Source organism: Heterocephalus glaber, unplaced genomic scaffold, assembly GCF_053883595.1.
Source record: "Heterocephalus glaber isolate CG9 unplaced genomic scaffold, H.glaber_assembly_v1.0 deba00001479, whole genome shotgun sequence".
Classification (NCBI taxonomy): Eukaryota; Metazoa; Chordata; class Mammalia; order Rodentia; family Bathyergidae; genus Heterocephalus; species Heterocephalus glaber.
The window spans coordinates 23,056,369-23,071,816 of NW_028258316.1; the positions used below are offsets into that span (position 1 = coordinate 23,056,369).

The 15,448-nt window shown below is 37.1% G+C and overlaps 1 protein-coding gene and 1 pseudogene across 1 annotated transcript in view; one reads left to right on the forward strand and one right to left on the reverse strand.

Annotated features, from left to right (window-relative positions):
* The window catches only part of Shoc1 (shortage in chiasmata 1), a 111,143-nt gene that overhangs the window by 89,303 nt on the left and 6,392 nt on the right, over positions 1 to 15,448 (forward strand). Inside the window, exons 24-27 of the mRNA XM_021262254.2 lie at positions 5,570 to 5,663; positions 13,264 to 13,395; positions 13,605 to 13,754; positions 14,453 to 15,419. Coding sequence (XP_021117913.1) covers positions 5,570 to 5,663; positions 13,264 to 13,395; positions 13,605 to 13,754; positions 14,453 to 15,419 — 1,343 coding nt within the window. The remainder of the gene's footprint in view (positions 1 to 5,569; positions 5,664 to 13,263; positions 13,396 to 13,604; positions 13,755 to 14,452; positions 15,420 to 15,448) is intronic.
* LOC147826129 (U2 spliceosomal RNA) lies at positions 8,706 to 8,844 on the reverse strand (annotated as a pseudogene).

A 15,448-nucleotide genomic window follows, 5' to 3' on the forward strand; every position in this document is an offset into this window, starting at 1 on the left:
GGTCTCAAGTTATCATTGTTTCTCCTTCCCCTACCTCTTAACATTATGAACCCATCACTTCCACTTTCTCCTTTTCTTCTACCTCTGTATTGATTTTTGTCCCTCAAAGGTCACTCAACTTTCTTATCAACTCCAAAATATTTTTATCTTTCACCACTCTGAAATATTTCAGTGTTGTCAGTGCTTTCTTTCTCAAAACTCTTCAGTTCCATGATACTTCAATATTTTTGATCTTCTACTCTCTTAACTAGTTTTTCTTGGTTTTTATCTTTTCTTCTTTTTTCTAGTCTCTAAATATATTTGTCATGAGTCCTCTTTTTTTCCCCTATTCTATCCATTGAAATTTTTTTCCTAGTCCTGGGGATTGAATCCAATGCCTCATTTTCTGCCACTCTGGTACATTTCCAGCCCTTTTTATTTTGTTTTGTTGAGACAAGTTCTCACTAAATTGCCTTGAATTTACTCTTCTTCTGACTCAGCCTCCCAGTAGGTGGGAGGCATGTGCCACTTTGCTAGGCTTTATTTTAAGTCTCACCCATTTCCATAGCTTTAGTCATTATCTCTGTGCATATAATAATTACATTTATTTCTGCAGCTTTGGTCTCTCTTTGGAACTCCTGACCTGAAGCTCTAATTTTCTATTACATATTTCCACCTTGATAATCCAGACTCTCAAACTTAACATGCTCAAATATGAATTCATTATATTCTCTATCCCCACCAAACCTGTATCTACTCTCATCTGCCCCTTTGTTATTTTTTTAATGTATAAAGAAAAGAGGTTTATTTACCTCACAGTGTTGGAGACTGAAAGTCCAAGCAGCATGTCACTGGCTCTGGTGAGGCCTGTGGTCTGTATCACACCATGGTGGATGCTCCAGTACTTTGGCAGCAGCTTGGACAGGCACCAGAGCTCACCTTGCCATAGCAGAATCCAGAGAAGTGGGAGGGGTCAGACTTGCTTTTTTTAAAAAAAAATAATAACCCTCTCTTGTGAACTTTTGTGATCTTTTCCAAGCACACCTCCAGTGACCAAAGGACTTCCCACTAGGCCCTACCCTTTAAAGATCCCACTGCCTCTTTACATTGCCACACTTGGGACCCAACTTCCAACACACAAACCCCTGGAGGGGTGTCTGTAGCAGTGTCTCCTCCACATTGTGCAGTCTAGCCATAGCATATGACTATAATTCTTAGAAACCAGGGCAGGGACAGAGAGTGAAGATTGAAATCAAGGATGCTTCTGGTGTTTCTCTCCATCTGATTGCAGACAGTTGATTTTCTTTTTTTTTTTTTTTTTTTTTTTGGTACCGGGGATCACTTGGGACCTTGCACTTGCACAGCAGGCGGCAAAACCCCTGAGCTAAATCCCTGGCCCAGACAATTGATTTTTGATGGCCTACAGAGACAAGGCAGTGGAGGGTATCCCAGGTAAAGGTTACCCTAGACATGCCTGGGCCATTCCTTCCCATTTTTTTTTTTGGTACCAGGAATCGAACTCAGGGCCTAATGCTTGCCAGGCAGGTGCTGCACTGCTGAGCTACATCCCCGGCCCCCATTCCTTGCCTTTTGAATTGGTTCCTGTCCATGTTTGTTGAGACAGTTGTATGCAAGGTCCTCCCAGACCCTGCTGGCACATGACAAATGGCCTGCCTGTTTACAAGGCAGGCAACAGCACCTTTTGGAGGAACCAGTGGGCAGAGAGGCTTTTAGTTCATTTTTTGGCATTGCTTTTCTCTTAGTCACCAAAACTAGAAACCATATCTTTCAGATTCAATGACTGGACTTTCTCTTCCATTTATCCCCTTCTTCCATTTATATTACCAATATCTTTGTTCAGATTCTCATTATTTTATGTGGGCTATTATGACAGACTTCCAACTGTCTTCCCATCTCCAGATGCCTCTCAGTATTCTTCTACATAATGTGTCTTATACTCAATTGATATTCCTGAAACCAGGCTCTCATTATTTTACTCTTATAAAGCTTTACTGACTCCATTACCAATTGAATACACTGATGAAATTGTGCTTATTTTTCAGAAACTATCCCCAAATACTACTTTTTCTGTGTAATGTTTTCTCAAAACCCTCTCTTGCACTCAAATATTCAGATATGACCTTTTCATCCTTTGAGCTGCTTAGCTGTTAATTTTTTTCCTCATATTTGGTATTTTTTAATATTATCTTTTTTGAGTACTTATTTTACAGCACATAAACACATTGTTTTCATATGACACAAGCTTGGTAAATATTCTTTGAGTGACTAAATGAATTTTTCCCACCAAATTACAAACAAGTCTTACTTATTTTTTATCCCTATATAACCATGTAACTCACATTAGAAGTTTTTAATATATCCTTAATTTAGTTATTAGGAAAGGTGTAAGTATCCTTTACCTGTGTGATTTTTTAATGGTTTTATTTGATTTCATTTTTGTTTATTACTCTACCAAACTCTTTGTAAGTAATTATTACCATTCAGTGATAAGTATAAGTTAGAATGTAAGACTCTAAACACCTTTTGTTGCTGTTGGTAATGAAATCCTAGGCGGGATTTCTAGGTTCTTATGCACAATGAAAAAAGAGTTGGAGATGGCACACAATAGTAAAGAAAAAGCAGCAAAGTTTAATGAAGTTTAATTAGGCAACGGTATGCTCAAAGTGAGCAGGCTCACACCAGTGGCAAGGAAGATGGTGCAAGCACTGAATGTGTTGACTTTAAGAATTTAAAATGTGCTGGGTCCGCGGCACCTCCCCTTGGGTCTTAACAGAGCGTGATTGACAGCATGATTGACAGGGTGCTGTCCTGTCAGCTGTGTCTACTGTGCATGTCCTTTCCCATAATTCACTCTGTTATAATTGGATGTATGAGAAGCAGTCCATATGCATGAACCATTAGTGAGCTCCCAGTGAAGAAAGGTTATTATGGGTCATGCTGGCAGGTCTGGCACATATGTGTCCTAGTTTAGGACTTTGGAATCTTCCAGGGAAGTCCCAGGAGTCCTTGTCTTTATCTCTGCCTCCAGATAGTAGGCCTTAGGACAAAGGTCATGGAGGTTGGCCCCCGGGGCATTGACCAGGTTCAGGTTAGTGGAGGGGAGTGGCCCTGTAGCCCCAGTTGTACTATCTACTGTGTATTTTTTTTTCTATTAACAGGTAACTTATAGCAAGTCATTTAACAGTGGTTTTTTTTTCCTACCAGAATTTTAAAGTTTTTAATAATTCAAGTCTAAAATCTTCATTTTGAAAATTAATAGGGAATAAGGTCTATAAAGCATTTTAAGATTGACTCTTATTTGTAAAGCATTTTAAACTTTATCCAGAACTTGGAAGAGGTCTAGTTAAATAACTGATTTGGAATTTTCTAAAGTTGTTTTGAAATTACTGTCTATCTATAGTCCTAGTGGTGCACTTGAAATATAGGGAAGAATAACAGAAATTTCAAACTTACTTTTACCCAGATTTTCATGAACAAGATATACAATATTTTGAGATAGCCTTATATTCAGGATGTAAAGACCTATAATTTAGTCACAATAATGTATTATTATAAAATGTATTATTTTCAGGCTTCTAATAATCTCAGTTCTATATTTTTAGATGATTGGAACATTTAGGAAGTCTCTTAAATGACCACATAAAAGAAATTGAACCTATAAAAGATGATTTGAATTGTCTTAGTAATTCATGCCATTAGTTCCTGTTTGAAGGTGAACATCAGGGGTTCTTGATTTCATCCTGAAGATTGGTGTTTTGCTAGGAAGACTCATCACATAGTTATTTATTACAGTGTAAGGTTGCAAGGTCTTATAATGCGAAATTAACAAAAGAAGGTCAGGGGCAATGTTCAGAGGAAACTAGGAGGACACTTCCAAGAGTTTTCTATTTCACACATGATGTACTTAAAGTTGTAACAATACTTACTGTCTTAGTTACTTTTCTTGTTGCTGAGACAAAATACCTGATACCCAAAATTAAAGGAGGAAAGGTTTATTTATTTTCTTTTCTCTTTCTTTCTTCTTTCCTTCTTTCCTTCCTTCTTTCCTTCCTTCTCTCTTTTTGGTTTTTTGAGACCGTGTAGTCACTATGTAGTCAAGACTGTCCTTGAACTCACTATGTAGCCCAGGCTGACCCTGAACTCATAGTGTTCTTTCTGTCTCACCTTCCAGAGTGCTGGGATTACAGGCATGTGACACCATACCTGGCAAGAAAGGTTTATTTTGGCTGACAGTTGGTAGAGATTTCAATTCATAATTGGCTGGCTCCCAGGCTGAGTGGTATGGCAGAGGGGCATTGTAGAAGAGAAATGTTAGGCAGAAGACAGAAAGGCAGAAAAGCAGCAAAGTAGCAAGGAAAGCCACAGCAGCAGCCTGCTTCTCCCTTTTATCTTTTTCAGGCTACCTGCCCCTTGAGTAGCCTGGGTAGGCCTTCTCCTTATCCACAACCAGAACTATGCCAAACCAGTCAGTGGACTAATTTAGTAATCACACACCCTTAATCCTGGCATCACACACCCTAGATCCAGCCACCTCTGAAAAGCCCCACCTATGGCCACATGAGGCTTTGGGGGTACATCGAGACATAAACCATAAGACTTACAAACTTTTTTTCTCATGTGGAGGCTCATTAGAGACACAGGGCTCAGGATTTTTATTAAGGACTGGTCATGTATGCATTCTCTGCTTAGCACATGTCAAGGTTCCATACTCTAAGAAAGAAAGGAGGTATTCATCAGAAACCACATTATTCAGTGGTTCCGCCACCTGCCTCGTAAGTGCAAGGTCCTGAGTTCGATCCCCAGTACCAAAAAAACAAAAACAAAAACAAACCTACATTATTTGTACAAACAGTTTAGGCAGAGTGAATCACTCTTATCAAGCTATTACTTTTATAGAAATAGCTTGGTTGAGAAAGAAGCCAACACAGAGGAAGGAAGAGCCAGGAAATAAAGATAACATTATCTTGATAACATTATTTGAGTCCCTGAATCCAAAAATACCTTCTCTTGAACCTCCTAGTAATATGAGCCAATAATTTCCTCACTATTGGTTAGGATACATAAAAGATATGACACAGGACAAAGGCAATAGAGATCTACCCACTAAACATTCACATCTGACCTGTTTAACAACCATAAAAGGAAGAAAAGCATGCTTTATCTAACATAACAGTTCAGGAAAAAGACCCAAGGGAGATTCTAGATATCCTGGTTCTAATCATGTGTTCATATCTGTTACTTTGACCAGGGGGATGGAGTATTCTAGTCGGTTAGACTTTGGTCATGTAATCATTCTGGGGCCAATAAGGAGTTGGGTTAAATTCTTCCCCTCAACCCACACCTTCCTACACACACATCCTTATCATTCCCTAGATTTAACAGTATTTGTTAATGGTAGAAATGTTTTTCTCAAAAGAATGCAGAGTAGACAAAAAGCAACATGACCTGCAACACTAGCGTTGTCTTAGCCAGGTTACTCTACTAACATGATGAAATGCAGAAAACAAATTTTTAATCAGTACACTTAGAGGTCAAATGAATAAAATTACAGTAATATGATTCTTTCTAGGTACCATCTTACAGAAAAGACACTTCATCACCTAGCACTGATTTATGCAGCTTTGGTCTCCTCTGGGCTTAAGTCTGAAGAACTGGATGTAAAGGTATTGTTTTCCTTGATGTTTGTCCATATATACTGTTCATAAACCAAAAGTGCACTCAAACTCAAGTGCCCAGTGAGAAGAAACATTAAATGGACAAGTTAAAAACTGCTTAAAAGCCAAATAAAGAAGAGCTTCAAATTAATAAATATTCTTACCACATAAACTTCTGCTAAAACAGCTTTTATTTTACTGAATTTCAGGTCACATTTTATCTCTTAATTTCTATTTACATTTTAAACATGACAGAATATGAGGAAAATTACTATCTATTGATCAAAAAAGTTCCTTATGAAAGATGTACTGTTTTTATCTGCTATATAGCAGAAATCTTATGACATATGAATATGGTAATTTTTTCTAATCTGTAATTAGTATCCATTCTTGGTTCTGTTTTTCAGTGTCCTACTCTGAAATTTATACATTTGTCCAAGTTGAGGGTGCAACTCCCTTCCTTTCCTTTAAGAACTTAAGACATTCCTATAGAGATAGCTTTCATTTTTGAATACAATTCTTTTATTTATTTATTTATATTTGTTTTTTAAAAAATTCTTTTATTGATACATTTTAGGTATACAATACATTTACATTTCTCATTGGGAAGCTGTAACTTTACATGATGTATCTTGGTTCTTATTTTTTCCCCATTCCCTGCACTCCCTTCACCCCTCCACCCTTCCCTATTTACAAAGACTTTGTTTCCATTTTTTCAATTTCTCATAATTCTTTCCTTTCTCCTTCCCCTCCCACTTCCCCTACCCCTTTGGACCTTTTCTTCCTATTTCACAATATCAATTACTCATTTTAATCATTGGTACATTTTAGATATACAATATAATGACATTCATCATTGGAAATTTGCACCTTTACATAATCTCTCTTGGTTCTTAATTTCTCCCCCTTCTCCTGCCCTCCTTCCAACCCTCCACCCCTCCCTATTTACAAAGACTTTGTTTCCATTTTTCCATTTTCTCACATTAATTAGATTCCCTTCTTTCCTTTCCCCTACCCTTCTACTTCCCCTTCCCCTTTCCCCCTTTTCTTCCTATTTCACATTATCTATTATACATTTTAGTCCTTATTTACACTTTCAGTTTTTCACACTAGAGAAACTATTTGGTATTTACATGTGTCCTATTTATTTCACTTAAGAGTATTGCCTCAATGTGCATCCATGTAGCTATGAATGTCTCTAATTTCTCATTTTTTATGGCTGAGTAGTACTCCATTTTATTAAAAAGCCACATTTTCACGATCCAGTCTCCAGTTGATGGGCATTTGGGCTGTTTCCAAGTTTTGGCTATTACAAATTGTGCTGCTATGAACATGGGTGCACATATATCACTGTGGTATAATTCTTTTAATTCTTAAGCAGGGGAATAGCTGGGTCAAATGGGATTTCCAGTCCTAGTTCTTTGAGGTATCTCCATACTGATTTCCACAGTGCTTGCACTAGGCTACACTTCCACTAGCAGTGCAGCAGGGTTCCTCTTTCCCCACAAGGCCCCCCAGCATGTGTTATTGGTTGATTTCATGATAGCAGCCATTCTTTCTGGAGTGAAGTAGAATCTCAGCATTGTTTTCATTTGCATCTCTTGAATGACCAGTGATGTTGAACATTTTTTCATATATTTATTTGCTATTTCTACTTCTTTGTCTGAGAAATGTATGTTCATTTCAGATGCCCATTTTTGTATTGAGTCTTTAAATTTGGGAGGTCTGATTTTTTTAAGTTCTTTATAGATTTGAGATAGTAGGTGTTTGTCTGAGGAACAGCAAGTGAAAATTTTTTCCCACATTGTGGGTTGTCTCTTCACACTGCTGGTGTTTTCTCTTGCTGTGCAGAAGCTTTTTAATTAGAAGAGATCCAACTCGTTGTTTGTGCTAGTTCATGGGCAACTGAAGTTTTGTTCATAAAACCTTTTCCTACACCAATGTCTTCAAGAGTTCTACCTAACCTCTGTTCCAGCCGGTTCAGAGTTTCTATTTTAATATTTAGATCTTTAATCCATTTCGATTTGAGTTTAGAGCATGGCGAGAGGTATAGGTCTAGTTTCAATCTTTGGCAAATTGAAACCCAATTTTTCCAGCACCATTTATTAAAGAGGCTATCTTTCCTCCAGTGAGGGTGTTTGGCTCCTTTATCAAAGATGAGATGGCTGAGTGTGTCTGGAGTTATTTCTGCATCTTCTAATCTGTTCCACTGGTCCTCCAGTCTGTTTCTTTGCCAGTACCATGCTGTTTTTATCACAGTAGCTTTGTAGTACAGTTGCAAGTTGGGGATTGTCATACCCCCTGCCATGTCTCTGTTACCTAGAATTGCTTTTGCTATTCTGGGTCTCTTCTTGTTCCAAATGAATTTTTGGATTGTTTCCTCAAGGTCCGTGAGGTATGCTGGAATCTCAATTGGGATTGCATTGAATCTATATAGCAGTTTTGGAAGTACGGCCATTTTCATTATATTGATCCTTCCTACCTAGGAGCAGGGGATGTCTTTACATTTTCTGATATCATCTTCAATCTCTCTTTTCAGAGTGCTATAGGTTTCAGAGAGGAGGTCTTTGATTTCTTTTGTTAGGTTGATTCCTAGATATTTCAGTTTTTTTGGATGCTATTGTGAAAGGAATTGTTTGCTCTATTTCTCTCTCAGTGAGTCTGTTGTTCATGTAGAGGAAAGCTATTGATTTTTGTGTGTTGACCTTGTAACCAGGTACTTGACTGAATTTGGTTATTAAGTCTAGAAGACTTTTGGTGGAGTTCTTGGGGTCTTTGATATAGAGGATCATGTCATCTGCAAATAATGACAATTTGACTTCTTCATTTCCTATCTTTATTCCTTTGATTTCTTTCTCTTGTTTAATTGCCGTGGCTAATGTTTCCAAAACTATATTGAACAGGAGTGGTAATAGTGGACATCCTTGTCTTGTTCCTGATTTTAGTGTGAAGGATTTCAGTTTGTGTCCATTTATTATGATACTGGCTATTGGTTTTTCATAGATGGCTTTTGTCAGTTTGAGGTAGAGACTATCTATTCCAATTTTTTGTAGGGTTTTTATCATAAATCCATGTTGGATTTTGACAAATGCTTTTTCTGCATCTATGGAGATAATCATATGGTTTTTGTCCTTGGCTCTATTGATATAATGTATTACACTTGATCTTAGCCAAAAGGCCGAGAAGCGATGATATAGTGTATTACATTGATTGATTTGCATATAGTGAACCATCCCTGCATCCCGGGGATGAATCCCACTTGGTCAGGGTGTATGATCTTCTTGATGATCTTCTGCATTCTATTTGCCAGTATCTTATTAAGGATTTTTGCATCTGTGTTCATTAGTGAGATTGGTCTATAGTTCTCTTTTTCGGTTGGGTCTTTTTCTGATTTGGGGATCAAAGTGATGCTTGCTTCCAGGAGTGAATTTGGGAATATTGCTTCCTTTTCAATTTCATTGAAGAATTTAAACAGTAGTGGCAGTAGTTCCTCTCTAAATGTCTTGTAGAATTCAGCAGTGAAGCTGTCAGGACCTGGGCTTTTCTTAGTTGGTAAGTTTTTAATTACGTTTTCAATTTCATTGGTTGATATTGGGTTGTTTAGAATTTTTAGATCTTCTTCGTTCAACTTTGGTAATTCATATGTATTTAGGAATCTGTCCATTTTCTGTGTTTTCCATGTTATTGGCCTACAGGTTCTGGAAGTAGGTATTGATGATCCTCTGGATTTCTGCTGGGTCTGTTGTAATTTCACCGTTTTCATTCCTGATTGCATGGATTTGGGCCTTTTCTTTCCTTTTTCTGATAAGGTTGGCTAAAGGTTTGTCAATTTTGTTGATTCTTTCGAAGAACCAACTCTTGGCTTCATTGATTTTTTTGTATCGTTCTCTTAGTCTCCATTGCATTGATTTCTCCTCTGATCTTTATAATTTCCTCCTTTGTATGAGCTTTGGGTTTGTCTTGCTCTTCTTTTTCTAGAAGCTTGATGTTCAGCATCAGGTTGTTTAGTTGGGCTCATTCTGTTTTCCTAATATGTGCATTCACTCCTATGAATTTCCCTCGTAAGACTGCTTTCATTGTGTCCCATAGAATCCGCTGTTGTTTTGTCATTGTCATTTAATTGAAGGAACTCTCTGATTTCTTTTTTAATTTCCTCTATGACTGACTGGTTATTCAGAAGTGTATTGTTCAATTTTGATGTGTTTATGAAATTTTTGCGGTTTCTTTTGCTATGGATCCCCAATTTCATTGTGCTATGGTCTGATAATGTACAGGGGATAACTTCAATTCCTTTGCATTTACTTAAACATGTTCTATGAGCGAGTATGTGGTCTATTTTGGAGAACGACCCGTGTACAGCTGAAAAGAATGTGTATTCTGATTTTGTGGGGTGGAGCACTCTGTAAACATCTGTTAAGTTTATTTGGTCAGGAGTTTGACTGAGTTGTAGTACTTCATTACTGATTTTTTGTCTAGTTGACCTATCTATTTGTGACCGTGGGGTATTGAGGTCCCCTACTACAATTGTATTTGTGCATATATGACTTTTCATGTCTGTTAGTATTTCTTTTATATAGTTGGGTGTACTAGTGTTTGGTGCAAAGATATTTATGATTGTCATCTTTTCCTGTTGGATTTTTCCCTTTACAAGGATGTAGTGTCCTTCTTCGTCTTTCTTAATCAGTGTTGGTTTGAAATCCACTTGATCTGCAAAGAGGATAGCTACTGTTTTGGGTTTTTTTCGGGTTCCTGTTGCATGGAGTATTGTTTTCCACCCTTTAGCTTTCAGTCTATGAGTTTCATTTTGAATTGTGTTTCTTGTATGCAGCATATTGCTGGATTTTGCTTCTTGACCCATTCTGCCAGTCTGTTTCTTTTGATAGGCGAATTGAGACCATTAACATTGATGGTTATAACTGATACATATTGACTTATCTTTGACATGACTTTTTCTTTTTGTTGGGTTGTCCCACTTTACATTTAATTTCTTGTCATGCCTGATGGGTTCATTCTGCTTTGCTTCCTGGGGTTGTGATCCTTGTTGTTTTTTCCTAGGATATTGTCTAAAATTTTTTGGAGTCCTAGTTTTGGTATTCATAAAGTTCCTAAGCTGTCTTTGTCATCAAAGTATCTTATTTCTCCATCAATTTTGAAAGATAGTTTTGCAGGGTACATCAGTCTGGGTTGGAGGCTGTTTTCCTTTAGGGCTTTGAATATGTCACTCCAAGCTCTTCTTGCCTTGATGGTTTGTGTTGAGAAGTCTGCTGTGATTCTGATGGGTTTTCCTTTCTATGTGATTTATTTCTTTTCTCTCACTGCTTGTAGAATTTTGTTCTTCTGTTGTGTTTCTGGAATCTTAACAATTATATGCCTATGTGTAGATTTTTTTTTGATCAAGGCTATATGGAATCCTATATGCCTCACTTATCTGTATGTCAAGTTCTTTTCCCCTCCTTTGGAAGTTTTCTGCCATCACTTCTGTGAAGAGTTTTTTATGTCATCTGCACTCTCTCCTGTTTCTTCATTGACTCCAGTCAGTCTTATGTTATTCTTCTTTGCATCGTCTAGCAGCTGCTGGATTAACTTCTCATGGTCCCTTACAATTCTGAAGCAATTTTTCTTTTCCTGGTCACTAATTGCAGTCTTATCTTCTATCTCTGAAATTCTGTCCTCACATTGGCTCATCCTGCTGTGTAGACTTTCAATGGAGTTTTGATCTCCTGGAAATCTGTTTGCATCTGTTTTATGGATTCAATTTGTTTCCTATGTTGGGATTCCATCATGTTCCTCAGCTCCTCTCTAGATTTATTAATCATGTCTTGCACTATGAGCACAATTTCTGCTGTTATCTGAGAAATTATTTCTGGTTTCATTCTTTCCAGATCTTCTTTTGTTCCCAGTTCAGGGAGTCCGGGTGGTTGAGTATCAGAGCGTTCCATCTCATTTCCCTTTGGAGTTGCTGAAGGTGATCTGGAAGTTTGGTTTTGAGACTTGTTTACTTGTCTTCTCATTTTGCTGGGGGATGGTGCTATTAGCGCCCATGTGGCTCACCTCCTCTGGGCTGTGAGCAGTGTAATGGTGTCCCAGAACCCCCTACCTCTGGGCTGGGAGCGATGGAACAATGGCCTGGAAGCGCCTTCCTCTGGGTTGGGAGCAGTGTAACAATGGCCCGGAAGCCCCTTCCTCTAGGCTGGGAGCAGTGCAACAGTGGCCCGGCAGCCCCTTCCTCTGGGCTGTGAGCAATGTAATGGCAGCCCAGAAGTGCCTTCCTCTGGGCTGTGAGCAGTGAAACAGCGGCCCAGAAGCCCCTACCTCTGGGCTGGGAGCAGTGGAATGGTGGCCCAGAAGCCCCTTCCTCTAGGCTGGGAGCAGTGCAGCAGTGGCCTGGAAGCCCCTTCCTCTAGGCTGGGAGCAGTGCAGCAGTGGCTGGGAAGGGCCTTCCTCTGGGCTGGGAGCAGTGGAACGGCAGCCTGGAAGCCCCTTCGTCTGGGCTGGGAGCGGTGGAACCACTTGTGTGACTTTAAATCTCATTTGAAGAGTAGATTCTGAAAGAGTTTTGGGGAAAATACAGGAAAAGAAACTTCATCTTTTGTCAAACACACTTTTGTTAACCCAGACTTTGCCAGATTTGCAGCAGGTCAAAATTGGTCTGTTCCTTAGCCATTTAAGTACCACGAATTTTGAGTACAATTCTTAAATTTTTTCTGATTTTTTTTAAAGTCTGCAGTTTATTGGAAATTGCCACATGAATCATGAATATCCAACAAACACTTCAAACTCTACATATTCAAAACACATGTTCTCCTTCCCCAAGCTTAGTTTGTGGCATCACTATTCCAGTCTAATCAGTAGTTGCCATGTTTCTAGAATATATCTTTCCTTCTCTTATCATGTCCCTAAGTGCAGGCCTTCCTCACCTCCCACTTAGACTTTTACCTCCCTAAGTAACCCCCCTTTTTGTACAGTTTTCCCAGTCCATCACCTATTCACACCAGTTACATTTCTGAAACACAGCTGCAAAAGTTTCAGTCCTTAGATTATAAGCTTCTGAAGGTATGGGAACATGAAAGGTAAGAATGAGGTCCTTTTTATTTGTAAAAACTGGCAGCTAGCACAGTGCTTTGCACAAAGCAAAAATATGTAACACACATCTTCTAAATAGACTTACGTCACAGCACAGTCTGTTAGGAATACCAGCAGATGATCTACTTGAAACCAAATTCCAGATAATTTTGGCCCCAGGATGCATACTAAACAGAAATAAAATTGCTAGAAAAGTTGTTTGGGTAATAAATGGCAGGTGCAAATTTGTCTCATTTATTCATTCAAGTGAGGTTTCACCACTTAATTAGCCTCTTCCTAGCACATGGTAAACAATAAATATGCTTTAGAAATTATTATCATGTTTAAAAAAGAAAGAAATTTGTTATCCTCAAAATTAAAATATCTTAGATTTCACATAGGTACATTACTAAAATATATCCAAAATAATGCTACTGATAAAAATCCACTATTTAAAAATTTTCTTTTTAAATTACAAACTATTTTGAATGTTGCATTTTGCTTCCTAATATTTTCTATAACCTAACATGTGAAAACATTTTTTTAGCTTATGATTGCCCCAGGTGTAGAAGAGACTGCATTGCTAATTCGACAAATTGCTGACCACAATTTAATGACCTCAAAGAGAGATCCTCATGAATGGTTGGATAAATCCTGGGTTGAAGTTTCACCATCGAAGGTATATTTTTCTAAGAATATAAATTAGATATTATAAAGCAAATATGAATGCTTATACTTGAATTTCCTTTCTAATAGCACATTTTTTCCAAGTGTTCCAAAATGAGTGTTAGGTTTAATGACAAGCATTTTAATGTGCTGGAGTGAGTAGAAAAAAAATGGGTCACTTTCAAAAACCACTGTTTGATTATTTCTTAAATTTGTTCCTAGGAAGAAATATACTTACTTGATTTTCCATGTATTAACCCATTGGTGGCCCAGCTCATGTTAAATAAAGAGCCTTCATTGAATCAGCTATTCTTAGCAACTTCCTGTCAACTTCAGGAACTCTTGCCTGAAGTTCCAGAAAAAGTATTAAAGGTTAGTTATTTAGTTTAATATTCTTAATAAGTCTATTTCCTTCCCATTTGAGTATATATTTTTAACACAAGCGTTTCAAAATTTAAAAATAAAATAAGATAAAATAAAGGTATCTGACTTTGTTTTGGACTTTTAAAGACACAAATTTCATGTAGAATTATTACCTGTCAATCATACATTTTAAAAATTTTATATAGATAATTCAGTACAGTTTATCATACTTTAAATCATTTTGAAATAGTATTACATCTATAATATTCAACTACATACCCTATTCACATTTATATAAATTAGCTTTTCCAAAACACCTGATATCCTTCATTATAGCAGTAAAGAACCTTAGGCTTCTTGGGTAATATTTTTAAATACTTATCAAGGAAATACAATTCACATGTAACTAAAAACTCTGCTGTATTTGCTGTGAACTTAAAATTGCTCTAAAAAATGAAGTTTAAAAATTCTAAGTTTAAAATTCTAATTCTAATTAAATTTTTAATTCTAATTCTAAAATAGATACAAATTACAATTAAGTTTTTCTTTAATGGAGCCTAATGATTTTATGTTCTTAATATGGATCAGTGTAGTCTATACAGACTATTTAAATTATGCCATCTTTCCATCCAGATAAACATCATTTTTTATATTTACTAGGCTGTTGCTCATATTATATTGTATTGATTAATTTTTAAATTTTTCAGCATTTTTGTAGCATCACTTCCTTATTCAAGATTAGTTCTTCCTCCATAACAAAAGCACCTCAAATTTTATCACTTCAGGAAGAAAGGAATCAGACTAGTACCTTTAGTTCTCAGAGTTCAGCTTCTGGTGCTTCAGACTCTGTCATTCAAGGACATAATGACTACTACTCATATTCAGACTTAGAAGAGACAGCACAAGAAGATGCAATTAACACTTCAAATTATAACTCTTCTTTTGTGGAACTAAAAAAAATGCAGAGCTTTTTACCATCTGTGACTTCTTATAATCAGACCAACTATTGGAAAGACTTCTGTTGTAGCCCTAACATAGGGCAGAACAATCCTTTTCTAATTAATACAGAATCAAAGAAAGCAGCTTGTAACTCTTTTCCAAAGCAAAGTGATTCAGAGACAGATGTCTTTTCTTTGGGCCTAAAACAAATAAATTGTGAAACCATAGTATCACCAGTTGACACTCAGAGAAGAATTGCCCCTAATTTTATAAATTACCAGAAAAAGAAAACATGTATGGGAAAAGGAACTACAAATAAACAGTTATCTACTCCGGTCTTTTCACTAGAGGGCCCTCAATCTCCTCTTCATTGGAACTTTAAGGAAAATGTATGTGAAAAACAGAATCACTCATTCAACTTAAAATATGGAGCAGAGAAGACCACCAATGACAAATGGTACTCTCAGAAAGATAATTTATTCACTAATCAGCAAACGTATCTATCAGATGAATTAGAAGGCTTCACATGTGAAAGTTCAAATCATGAGACTAAAGAGACTTTCTGGGGAGAATTACCATCTGTTCCAAGTTTGGATTTATTCTGTGCTTCTGACTGTGATGTAAACCAAAAAGAACTGGACAGCTTTTATTTCTACAAAAGAGGTGGAAAATTTTTAGGACAGAAAAGGCACCCTGAATCCTCATCCAATTCAGGAGACAAGGAATCATTAACAGGTAACACCATCTAATAGTTGATAAAGCTT